This window comes from Leishmania braziliensis, chromosome 14 (genome assembly GCF_000002845.2).
Source record: "Leishmania braziliensis MHOM/BR/75/M2904 complete genome, chromosome 14".
Lineage (NCBI taxonomy): Eukaryota > Euglenozoa > Kinetoplastea > Trypanosomatida > Trypanosomatidae > Leishmania > Leishmania braziliensis.
This window is the reverse complement of record NC_009306.2, coordinates 365,679-378,465: the sequence shown is the minus strand read 5'-3', so window position 1 is coordinate 378,465 and position 12,787 is coordinate 365,679. Positions and strand designations below refer to the sequence as shown.

The 12,787-nt window shown below is 57.4% G+C and overlaps 3 protein-coding genes across 3 annotated transcripts; all 3 read left to right on the top strand.

The window, feature by feature from the left end:
- Positions 1 to 1,038: 1,038 nt before the first annotated feature.
- On the top strand, positions 1,039 to 2,382 carry LBRM_14_0980 (conserved hypothetical protein; the record flags this gene model as incomplete). Its single annotated transcript, XM_001563336.1, has 1 exon — positions 1,039 to 2,382. One exon carries the CDS (start codon positions 1,039 to 1,041, stop codon positions 2,380 to 2,382), a length of 1,344 nt encoding a protein of 447 aa, XP_001563386.1.
- Positions 2,383 to 4,364: 1,982 nt separating this feature from the next.
- Positions 4,365 to 5,495, top strand: LBRM_14_0970 (ADP/ATP mitochondrial carrier-like protein; the record flags this gene model as incomplete). Its single annotated transcript, XM_001563335.1, has 1 exon — positions 4,365 to 5,495. The coding sequence occupies one exon, from the start codon at positions 4,365 to 4,367 to the stop codon at positions 5,493 to 5,495; it is 1,131 nt and encodes a 376-aa protein (XP_001563385.1).
- A 1,139-nt stretch (positions 5,496 to 6,634) lies between these two features.
- On the top strand, positions 6,635 to 8,992 carry LBRM_14_0960 (conserved hypothetical protein; the record flags this gene model as incomplete). The annotated part of the gene is made up of 1 exon (XM_003722919.1): positions 6,635 to 8,992. One exon carries the CDS (start codon positions 6,635 to 6,637, stop codon positions 8,990 to 8,992), a length of 2,358 nt encoding a protein of 785 aa, XP_003722967.1.
- Between the last annotated feature and the right edge of the window lie 3,795 nt (positions 8,993 to 12,787).

Genomic DNA, 12,787 nt, shown 5'->3' with positions numbered 1-12,787 from the left:
GACGAAGTCGCCGATATCGTGCGTCCTGCCAAAGGTGGAGCCTTACTGAGGCACTACAACGAAACGCGCAAAGCGTATCACGTGCAAGGATGGGGATGGTTGCTGGCTTTGCTCGCTCCGCCTAGCCGTCAGCATCTCTTTCTCTTGTTGCTTCATGCAGACATTCGTATTCTTTTTTTTTTGCGTCTTCTCCCACTTCGTCCCCCCTGCCACCCCCAAACGTTCTTTTACGTCTCTTTCGTGTGAGGGGGTCTCCCCCTCTCTCTGGGCCCATGGGTACATGTGCGTGTATCTGTCCGAGCTGCTATTCCTTGTCCTCATGCAACGCCCGTATCGTCCCTGCATGCCCTGACAGAGCGTCGCTCTCTTTTGCTCCCACGAAGGGCGTAATAGAACAGTATCGCCACTTGTAACGGCAACCCCCATCTGTTTTGGCTACTGGAGAATGCAGGAAGGCGTGTGTGCACGCGCGCGCCACAACGCCAGCGAACAGCAAAGGAAATCGACCAAAGAACAACTAAAGAAACGGTGCACAAGGCAGGCGACTAGCACCGCGCGGGAAGGAGGCACGGAAGGCGAAGGTGCGCCGGCTACGCGGAAGGGAAACAGAGAGAGAGAGCGAGACGAGAGGACAGGTAGGAGGTTGGCATGGGGTGCAAGAGGACGACTTCCATCCAAGGCTACCCCTCCCCTTGCCCCACTGCCTTCAACGCGCAGCGCTGCATCACCCCTTCGCCTTTCCCTCCCCTCTTCCCCCTCTCGCCCTGCCTGGCTGCGTGAGAAGCCCATCACGCAAAAGGCACCACGCCGACTTACACGCCTTTTGCGTTGTCCCCTGCGCCACCCCGATTGCGTCTTCCCTTCAAGACGACTTCGGTGTTTGCCTCTGCACCCTTCTTTTCTGTTTCCCTCCCCCTCCCCCCTTTTTTGTGACTCAAACGTCGCTCCTCACCTCACGCCTCCCCCTGCCCGCATCTCTCTTCGCACAGGAGCGCAACGGACCAACGCACCAATCGGTTTACGCAACCGTGGCTTCGCATGTCCGCGCCAGCATTCTCCTCCCATTATGCTCATGCAGCTGGGGCAGCCAACTCCCCTTTGCGACGACAGCGCGACGCGGAGGACGACCTCGAAGATGAGGAGCACCGTCGGCTGACAGAAGCGAGCATCAACGCTTTCCTGGAGGAAGAAAACGTGCCGGCGAGCAGCAGAATCACTATGGAAGACATCACGACGGCGCTTGTGCTGCTGAGCAACTCGGTAGCCACGGCGTCGGCTAGTTTTGTGGCCAAGGTCGCCCTGCTTCGGCTAGACTGCTTAGCAGCTGTGGAGGGGGAACTGCGAACGGAAGTGGCTCACTCCAGCTTACCGAAGGCGAGTGTCACTGCTGATGAATCCCCGTTGCAGCGTCCAGCCCGTATGAGCGTCTTTGGGTGGCTGCGCCACATCTACAAGGAAGAGGGCAGCGCATCTGGCTTCTTACGTGGCGGTAAAGCAGAGCTCGGCTTTGTGCTAGCGACCTTTGTTGAGGAGGCTCTGCTTGTTGCCGCCCTGCGTAGCCTGATGAAGCGCCTTGGCCCGTTGATGCTCAGCAAAAGCGGTCGAGCTGGTGGTGCGGCGGCGTCGTGGTGGATGAGACTATCGCTGACAGTGGCACCCACGCTCGTCCTGAGTCTTCTCTCGTGGCCGCTGCGCACGGTGCGGACGACGATTCGAGTAAACTACATGGCGGACACGACCCTACCTGTCTGCCAACCTTCCCGGCAGTCCTCACAACAACAGGAAGAGAGGCAGCAGCGACGACCATACCGCTACGCGAGCGCTACTGAAGTGTGGAAATGCGTCCTCCCTCAGATGGGAATTCGCAGCCTTCTCATGAACGGACTTGATGTCGATCTCGCTAACCGCGTCTTGTCACTTGGACTCGCGTGGACAGTGGTGCAGCCGGCGTCGCGGTGGATGCGGTATGCAGCGGTGATGAACGCTTCGACCGCCGGCGCAGCGTCCGTGCGGTCGGTGCTACTGCGTCTTAGGAAGAACCGCCTCTTTGCTTGGGGGTTACTGCTGGCGGTTGCCGGATTGGTCAACGCCCTGCAGCGTCCGTTTGTCGTTCTTCGGCAGCGCATGGCGTTGCTGCCCGCCGTAGATGCAGAGAATGTGGGCAATGACAGCGATGCCCAGTTTCAGACTTCCACCACTGTGCGCCGTGGGTGCCGCTATGCAACCGGCTGGGACTGCGCCGTGCAGGTATGGCGTCGCGAAGGAGTGGCCGGCTTGTTCGCTGGGTTGCCGCTCTGCCTGCTCACGAGCTCGGTGGTGCCGCTGCTACGAACCTTCGCTGGCTACCCAGCCATCCCATCCTTCTCTGGTGCTGTGGTGTAGAGAGGACGGAGCACCAAGGAGAGGCGGGTGGAAGGGAGAGCGATGTTGTGAAGTCGATGCCAGCGCAAAGCGTGCCGTAATCGGCGCGGACGCTTTGCGCTGCTGCTAGGCCGTAGCCTCCCTCCTTGCTGGGGTATTCAGTGCTCTACCCTCTCCCCCCCCCCTCCCCTCTTTCTCCCATTCCGATGCAACAGGTTTGGCATGCGGTTCCTGTCACGCAATCCTGTTGGGTTCGAGTGGCAGCTATACAGACGACGCCAAGGCATGCGCACGTGGTTGAAACGAAATATTTTTCTTCCAACGTGTCTCTTCGACCACGAACCAGTCAACAGGCATACGCAGACAACCACCGTTCGCTTATGCAGCTCTGGGTGGCACCACGGCAATGTCAAGGAACCGGCCCAACCAGCACTGTTTGGAGTCGTTCAGCCCCACTTCAATCTCACTGCCTACAGCACAGGGCGAGGCCCAGAACTACGCTCAGCATCACCGCAACACAGATAGGGCCGAAAGGAAACCGTAGGTGGGTACGCGTGTGTGCTGAATCGTCGACAGGATTCGCAGTGAGCGGGCACAAGCGTGGCCATATTAAAGCACAGGCGAAGGAAAATCCCCTCGTCATGATGCTGCGGCGCTGATGGATCGGCTTGTCCCCCATCGCCGGTGCAATGGGGTGAGCAGAAAGAAACAAACACACAAGCACGCGTGCACCGGGGAAAGGGCTGAATGAGGTAGACGTCGTCCTTGTCGCTCATTTACTTCTCCTCCACACGTAGACGTTGACAGTGGCGCCGCAGCTTTCAGACTTCCACCGTTCCCCACTCCTATGAGCATACCACACTTGCGCAGGAGGACACTGCCTCATTCAGATATACATGTACACTCCACATCGCCCAGGCCTTTCCCTCTTCATTCAACATCGTCTTCTCCTCCTCTTCCTCATACACCCTCTCCGCGCTGTCCTATATGCACACTGGCGCAGCTACTTCTCGCTTTCGCTCTCGTTCTCGCTGCTGTTGCCTATAAAAGAGAACAAAGTTGAACAAAGGGAAAGTGAAGGTGCCACGTGTCTGCTGCTTTATTTATTGTGTTTGATTCGCTCTCTCGAGTTGCCCTCTTTACCGCCCCCTCCCCCCTTCTACACCCTCTCGCTCTCTTCCCCTCCCCCTCCTCCTCCCTGTGTCGCCGTCTTTTACGCTTTCACGGACACCAGTACAAGAACACACGCCTACACCTCGCTACATCTACACCTTCTCGGGTAGGTTTCCTTCACAGATTTAAAGGCAACTAAACTTTCTTAATCTTTTCCCTCTCTTTTCCTTCTTTTTTTTTCGCTTCTCTCGGTGCGCGTCACCCTCCCCCTTCCTCCCTCCCTCTGTGTGTGAGAGAGCGAGAACTTTCGTGCTTTGGCTTTGGTGCCACTCCGCAAGTACCGCCAACAGAGTTGTGTTTCTTTCTCGTTCGTTCGCTCTTCAGCACGCCGCTTCCCCGACGACGATCGCCGTTGCAAGGGATTCCCTCTCTCGCTACTGCCGCACCTCTCAAATTTTCTCTCCATTTTTTTTTTTGGCTGCTTTATTCAGTGCTGCTGCCCTCCCGATCCCCCATCACAGTGTCTCTTCCTTCTTTCCTGTGTGTGTGTGTGTGTTTGCTGACTCCGTGCTTCTTCCCTCCATTGCTACCGTAGCACCAGCTCCACCCACGCACATACATGGGAGCACGTCGCTCGCTCGCTCACTCGCTCTCTCTCTCTCTCTCTCTTGACGCTGAACGGGAGTTATTTTTTTTTACTCCTCGATCCCTTCGCGCTTTCATTCTTACTTCTCAGCGGCACCCAGCCGCAAGTTGAGAGAGGTGGACCGAGTTGATTCGGTCTAAATCGGGTTGTACCAAACGCCCTTCACACACACACACACACACGTATTTTTCCCCCTTTCTCTCTCCATCCTAGCACGCGTTACGTAGTGCAGCACACGGAAAACATGTCCCCCCATGCCACCTCTCCCCCGTCTGTCCAGCAGCAGCAGCAGCCTCAGTCTCCTCAGGCGGGTAGCGCAGGTCGCGACACCACATATGGGCAGTACGGCAGCGGTCAAGAGCTTCAGCTGACTGCTACGGATGTGGCGCTGGACATGCTTATCCGTGCTGTCTTTGATCTTCTTCAGCGATCCGTGGCGGCTCCGATTGACCGTGTGATGGTGTTGACCGCCGTCGAGGGAGAACTGGTACGCCAGGGCCGCCTGCCTCCTGGCGGCTTCCGTGGTATTTGGCAGCTGTACGGCCGCCTGTGGCGCAAAGAGGGCCTTAGAGGTTTTCTCCGCGGTGTCATGGCAGATGCGGTGCTGACGCTGCCGAGTGGCTTTGTTGACTCCTTCGCCACCAATGCGGTGTTTATGTGCCTGCAGCGGCTGATTCCAACCCATGTGGCGAATCAGCTGAGCACCCCTATCGTAGTGGCGCTGTCACTGGCGGCCACGAGTGCAGCGGTGTGGGTGGCCACTCCGTACAACGCCATCCGCAAGACCATTATGACCAACTACATGGCGGACATTATCGCTCCAGCTGGTTGTACTACCTCTGATGTTTGCGGGTGCGGCGAGACAGCGGCGATGACGGACGGCACGTGTGGGAACGCCGAGGCAGAGAAGGTGGAGCAAGGCTCGCCGCTCCAGGAGGAGGCGTATCGCTACTCCACAGCCACGGAAACAGCTTGCCAGGTCTACCGTCGAAAGGGATGGGGCGGGTTCTACCGCGGCGCCGCCGTCGAGCCGCTAACCGTGTGCACTTACCGCAGTCTGTACCTCATCGCATCTGTCATGGTGAGTGAGCGTGTGCAGATGGCGTACCCGTACGCAGTGGCTCGCGGCTTGGCGATTGTGGCCGACATACTCACGCAGCCGCTGGAGGTGGTGAGCCGTCGCCTCGTCCTGACAGCATCAGACGAGAAGGATGAGAAGCGCTACGCCGGCGTGATGGACTGCGCCAGGACAATTATACGAGAGGAAGGCGTGACGGCGTTGTGGTCAGGGCTACGCTTCCGGCTCATGGTGAGCGTCGCGAGCATTGCAATCCGCACACTGTTCGCAATGTCTACGGACTCCGCGGGCGTTTGATGAACGTCTGCTGATGAGCAACGGACAGCCCTGACGCTCTCTCGTCTCCTATACGGTGGCGCGTTATGTATTGGCAGTGCTGCCTTTTCCGTTCAAGGAGAAAGAGGCTCGCATGTTTCATGGAGGCTTGGCGTGTACGTACATGCGCGCGAACGGTCGTAGCATCTCGTGGAGCACCTGTGCCTCACCCAGCCCTCTGTCGCATTGGTGTCGTCACTGCCCACACTTAAGGATGGTTGTCGTTGTTTGTGCGCGACGGCACGTCCCCCCCCCTCCCCCCTTTTTTTGTTTTCGCTCCGCTTGTTCGCTGGCCTCTTTCTCCTCACTTACCCTCCTAAGAATAACAACTCGCACATTCACACCCACCAAAGAGCCCTTCTTCAGAATAAAGAGAACAAGCGACGACGCGTCTACGATCTTCCTGTGCCGATCAGCTTCTCCCTCCTCCCTCCTGGCTTGCCACTCGGAGGGCCTCTCTCTCTCCATCTCTCCGGTGAAAGAGGGTTTCGAGTGCGGTGCTTAATCAATAGAAGCCGTCAGACGCTAGCGAGCACGCGTGCATTCGTGATGCACCGTCTTATTTCTCCAATTCCCTGTCGTCCTCTTTATCCCTTACTTTTCTCCTCCTCCCACCTGCACCGCCCATAGTGTTTCCTCCTCCCCCTTCACTCCTCGGGTCGATCTTGCCACCGTTCACGACGACCTCCCTCCCTTACCCGGCCACTACTAGTTTTCGGCGCTCGCGCGCTCTCTCTCATTTGTGGCCCCATCAGTCTTCACATTTTCAGCTGTTTTGCTTCTCTGCTTGGCTGCTTCTTTGCTCTCGCTTTCGCCACTTTTCACTCCATTTACCCCCCCCCCTGTTTTCCGCCTCCTCCCCACACGCGTGCCCTTTCTCAGGCTGCGCGAGCGTCCACCTCTGGACGCCGGTTCATCGTCAGTTTGAGTGCCCCGATCGACTTTAAATGAGTGACGGGCCCGACGACCACGCGCCGCACCAGCCGCCACAGCAACCGCATCAAGACAGCGTGCCTAATCACGACGGTCATGACAAAGACAACCGCAACGCCGATGGCTTGACGGAGAACGCGGAACTTCACCCTCGGCAGCATCCGGGGCATGTCGCTACCGGCGCACTCATGTCCTCACGTGACACTCATGAGGGGTCTGCGGCCAGATCGCTGCCGCAACATGAAGGCGGCGCGGCCAGTCACGACAGCAATCCTGTTGTGCCGTCTTTGAGCCACCTCTCTCACCCCTACGCGGACGGCGACGGCGGCTCCGTCTTCGCAGACCCGCGCAGCACCTCCCTAGGCGGGGAGTCGCACCAAAGCGAGATGGTGGCCGACCCGCTTGTACCAGAGAAGACCGGTATCTCCGCGACCGTCCTGTCAGCGCAGCCTGCCGACCGCAGCTGCCGGCCCTTCTCCCCATTGTTCCGCCACACTCCTTGTGGCTTCGGCAATGTGAAGTGGAAAGCCTCCGAGGACAGCCACCACGACTTGACCGTGCCACCGTCTAACGTCAGAGTCGCTGACTGCTCACAGCCGCGGACACCGGAGAGCATGGGACGCTATCGCCACCACGACTTCTCATCTGGGAGCCTCAGTACCTCCTTGTGCTACTCGGACTCCTTCGTGAACCAGACGTACATCAAGGACCTGCCGCCGCACTTGTTGCCGCTGGCGCACGAGATCCATAATCTAGGTGAAAAAGACCTCGTGTACATCGCGGACGTCACGCATACAATGGCAAACCGAGACTTGTATTCTCTACTGCCCTACACAGGCAGCAACTGGTTCCTGCCGTTGATCCGCGAGTGCGACGAGGGTGAGAAGCACTGGGAGATGCGCTACTGTTGGAAGGAGGGGCTCATCGTCTCGATCGGCGGACGCCGGCTGTCCATCCGCGCGTTGAACATATTCATTCGCATCTGCTTTCTGGTGCTGGTATGGTTCCTACTGTGGAACATGCTCCCCCGCTGGCTCGTGGAGCCGGGCGGCTACGTCTGGGATCCGGCGGTGCTCGTGGTCGTGTCCGCCATCGTTGGCGGTCTCATTTGCCGTGTCCTGCAGCTACCGCCACTCGTTGGTGTGCTGTGGGTGGGGATCATGTGGAACAACATCCCCACGCTCAAGTACCTGACGCACGGCATCGTGAAGGAGGTGTACGACATCTGCTCGAAGCTCGGGCTCACAGTGATTCTCGCCCGTGCCGGCTACAAGCTCGCCGTTAAGGATATCATACCGCACTGGAAGCAAACGGCGCTGCTGGCCACGATGCCGTTCGTGTTTGAGGGCATCTCGCATAGCCTCATCGCGAATAAGATCTTTAACTACAACAACAACTACAACTGGGCGTTCCTGCAAGGCATGCTGTGCAGCATCGTGTCGCCGGCCGTTGTCGTGCCAGGTAGCTTGTACCTGCAGGACATGGGCTACGGCTGCGGTGTAGGCCCGTTGTCGCTCATGCTCTCGGCGGTGGGTATTGAGATCGTGATCGGTGTGTGGTGCGCCAACTTCATTATCGGGCTGATCTTTAATGATCAGAAGCTGGCTGTAGCAATTGTGCTCGGCCCTGTGCAATTTATCGGTGGAATCGGCATCGGTATCGGTCTTGGCATTCTTTTCTTCTACGTGGTGGAGCTCATCAAGCTGGAGGCGCACCGACTACCGAATGGCAAGTACACCCGTGCACACCTGAACAGCTGCATGGACTTTGCCTTCACCATCTTTCTCCTCGTGTGCTATGCGATGGTGTTCTTCGGTTACAAGATGAACCTCGCGGGAGGCGGCTGTGTCATGTGCGTCTTTTTCTCCGCCACCGTGGCGCACATGTGGTCACGGACACGCAGGATGGAGCATGAGGACCATAAAAAGTACGTGGCGACGTGGCTCGCCATGTCCTGGAACCAGGTGATGATGCCGGTACTGTTTGCCACAATGGGGGCCAAGATTGACGTCAAGGCCATCTTCAACAGCAGCTTCTTTCCTAGGGCAATCATCTGCATGGCGTGCAGCACGGTCGTGCGATTCATCGTGACCTTTGCGATTCAGATTGGAAGTGGCATGCCGTGGAAAGAGAAGCTGCTGGTGTGCGTGGGGTACCTTGGCAAGGCTTCGGCGCAGGCCTCCGTAGGGCCCATCGCAGCGAACCTGGTTGCAAACATGATTGCAGCACTGCCTGCAGGTGAGAAGCACTCCCTCGACACGATGGCCGAGTACGCGAACAACGTGCAGCAAATCAGCGCGATGTACGTCATGTTCATGTCGGTTGTGGCGTCGTTCGGTCTCGTGCGAGGCGGTCAATTAGTCTTGAAGCGCGAGCAAACGCCAGAGAAGCGGAAGGGGTGCCGCGTGAGTGGAAGCTCCTCGAGTGGGGACGCTGCCACCTCTGCTATGGCCGTAGCCGAGATGGTGCCCACCGTGGCGGAGACCGGCCAGCCCGCATATCCACTGCCGACAGCGCAGCAGCAGACCAACACCAGCCGCCAGTGAGCAGCATCCCCGTGAAGCCCTACACTAGCTACGCCAGCAGTCACCACGTCTTCTCCCTCGCTAGCCAAGACGAGGATGACGGCGTCAAACCCAATTCGTCTGACAGGCGGTGGTAGTGGCGCTCGAAGCATCACCTAGCGCCGCGTGCGCAGGACCACTTATACGAAAGGGAAACGACAGTTTCCAAACCTCTCACCTGTTGGAGTTGTGCACACGCCCGCTTCTCATACTCATTTTTGGCGCTCGTGTAACGAAGCCCGTGACTTCCCCCCCCCCCCCCGCCACCCACTCCACTGCGTGGGCCTCGGCAGCTCCAAAGGCAGCGAGGGCACTGGCGGCAGCCCATCAACCCCCGTTGTTTAACCCCCTCCCCCCTCCCCCTCATCACCACAAAAAAAAAGGCATTAAAGCGCCTGCGCACGATGCGGTGGGGTATGCCTGTAAAATGAGTGCCCGCGGGGAGGGGGGAAGGCTATAGCTGAAGGTGTGCAAACAGTGAGCAGGCAGAACACGCGTATCAGCCCCGCTTGGCCTTTCCCTCTTGCGTGGGTTTGCCTTTTTTCGTATATCTTCACTTTTTGCTTTCATCTTTTCGCTGTGCTTCGTCTTCCAGTTCGCTTTTCCTTCTCTCTATTTTATTCGCTGCCTTCCTTCCCCCTCCCTTTCCCTCCCTCGCCTCTCTCTCCATGGGCCTTGTAATACATCACACGCGCACGCTGTAACTCACGCTCAGGGTCACACAGTCACATATGTGCGCATCAGCAAGCGAACTGCGCCGGAGGAAGGGGACTTCCCCCTCTCCTCCCCAGGTAATAACGAAAAAGGAGAAGCGGCGCGCCGTTGCCCATTCCGGAGTGCTTTTCCCCTCTTGTCCCTCCCTCTCTCTCTCTCTCTCTCTCTTTTGTGCGCCATCATCGCCGCCCCCACACCCCCAACTCGTGTCACCACTACACCGCCACCTTTTCCACTCTCCCTGCGCGGCTTTCACTTACTTGCGACTTTGTGCTCCTCCCAGGCGTCTCCATTTCGTGGAAAGTGGCACATGGACGAAAGGAATGGGGAGGGGGGAGGAATGGGGAGGAATGGGGAGGGAGGAGGAAGGAGCACACGGCATAACACGCCGCAGCCAACGGAGGGGGCACAAGGCAAACGCTACGTTTATCGAGGGACCTCGTCCTTCCCTCTCCGTCTCCGCACACCACAGAAAAGCGGAAGGCGATCGAGAGAAAAAAAAAAAATTTAACGTAAAGGAGGGGGAGAAGAAAAAAAAAAAGCGTCGCTCTTCTCCCCCTCCCTCCCCTTTCTTTGGTGCTGCTGCGCATGGCTGGCCACCGCGTCTGCGCCTCCGCCTTCTCCCTGTTTCACCCTTGTACTTTACCCCTTTGGAGGACCTGCAAGATACGCATGTTTTGCATAAACTCAGATCAACCCAAATGCTGTTAACAATGCACGAAAGCCCAACAAGCACACTTCCTGGATCTTTTTTTTTTCGCTTTGACCGTAGCGTCTTCACCCTCCCCCCGCGCGCTCCGTGGGTTCGTTGCCGAATAAGGCGCATTGCTACCGACCCACCCTCACCAAACGTGCGGAGCCAGAGACGGAGACACAAGCAACATACACATGCGGCAAACGCTTTCTCGCCACTGCCGCGTAAGCCTCGTCTCGGAGTGCGTGAGTTTGACGCGCAGGAGGAAGGACAGGTCGAGTGGGGTGAGGGGCTAATGACCGGAGAGGTGATGGGAGGAGGAGAGCACACCGGTCGCAGGATGCCGTAATTTGTATGCGTGTATGTGGGTGGATAACCTTTGGTACCTGCGTTGAGGAGGAGGAGGGGGGAGGAGGAGGAGGGTGTGAAGGACGCCATGGTAGTGCTGCTACACGGACAAAGGGTTGGGGGGAAGGATACTTGCCTCTTTTTCACTCCTAAAAAATGAAAAGGGAGATGGTAGAGACATGGAATGCAGAGGCACCAAGAAGGTGCACACACACACGGGGAGCGGTGGGGGGGGGGGGGGGCAATGGAAGAGGTAGTGGTGGTGGTGAGGCAGATTCCTTTTTCGAAGACTACGACCTCCTCCCTCCTAGTGGGGCTCTCACCTCTGTCTGTCTGTGTGTGTGTGTGTGGGTGTGTGCCTGTGCCTTTCCTACCCCCCCCCGTGTCTTCTCTATCCTCTACTGCACTACTGCGCCTGTTGCCCGCTCTTCCCCCTCCCCCACCTCCTCATTCGGCAACTGTGGTTCCTTTTCTGCTCTGTTTCTTCTCTTCAAGAGTGCTGCTACATGCTGCAAGCTGCAGTGACTGCATCTACTGTGGAGAACATTTCCCCCCCCCCTTTCACGGCCCTTCCGCTTCCAAGGGCTCCGCACGCTTCTTTGTCGTTTTCCTCATTCTTCCTGTTTCTTTTCTTGCTCCACCCCATTCTATGCTTGCCGTCACTGCGGCCGCAGTGTTGGTGCGTGTGTGTGCACAACCTCGGAACCCTCCCTTGCCTTTCTTTTGTTGACCGGCTAACCTCTTTTTGTTTCTCCCTGTGTGCCGTCTTGCATAACACGCACAATTCTTCGTTGGATTCCGGCACATGCGCGGATCTGCTCCCTTGGTCCCTCTCTTCTAAATCTATGGATGTGTATACCGTCCGCGCTACTACTCATCGTCTTCCTCTTTCTACTCCGCCTTCTCTCTTGACACCTTTGTAGTACCGTCTTCGTAGGTGAGTCAGCAACGTGGGCGCACACACATGTACTGGCGGTAACAGCGTAATGCGAGAGATGGCGTAGAGGACCATAAAACTAAGGCGAGAAGCGAAATAGGGGCGGGGGGACATATGCATAGGATGAGCAGCACTATTGAATAGTCAGCCTTTTCTGTTTTTTTTTTCGTGTGTTTTGGCGCCCCCCTCTCTCTCCCCGCTTCTCACCGACACAGATGGTGAGAAGCGGGGGTGGGGGGGAGAGAGAGGGGGGGGGGGGCTTCACCGCTGAAAAGGTCTCCTCTGCCGCCTTGGTCCCCCCGGCCATGTCTCCCTCTTCATCTTTGGTGATGTCTATTTTTTTTTCTTCGTCGTCGTCGTCGTCTTCCCCCCGGTTGTGTGTGTTGACCCATTCTGCTTCTATTTGCCGCATTGCTCGACTGACTTCTTCGCGCTTAGTTTGGCCTGAAGTGTGGGCTGCGTGCGTCCATGTCAGTGAAGTCTCTGTCACGGCGTGTGTGGGCGTCTTTCTCGCCTTCTCGCGCCAGAGCCTTGGAGGCTGCGTGAGTGAGAGATCGAGAGAGAGATTGCGGAAGACATCATCTGCGATGCTCAGCATCATATTCGAAAACTTCAACAGGAAAGCGAGGTAGAATGATCGTACGGAGGGAGAGTCAATTCTTTTTCTCAGCAAGAGCGAAACACAGCAACCAATAAACGAAAGTGACTGCGGCCCTGGTGAGGAAGGGAACACAACAGAGACAGCAATTCGGGTGTAGATAGCAACCCTCTCTATCCCATCGCAGTAAAAAGGCGTTGCTGCGCGGCCATCGCACACACCTCACCCGCAGCTCTCTGGAGCCTCTTGCGGGAGGCAGTGGAGTACACGTACATCTCTCTCTCTCTGGTGTGTCATATCCTATTCGCCTCTCCATCTTTTCTCCGTGCGGCTGTCTTGCGCTCCTCTTCTTCCCCTTCTCGCGAGTGTTGCATATTGAACCCAAAGATACGCCAACCTCTTTTCATCCTACAATTAACGACTCTCGCCAAACTCCCACCGGCAGACACGTGCCAACGTTCTCTTCCCCCATTCACACCGATATAA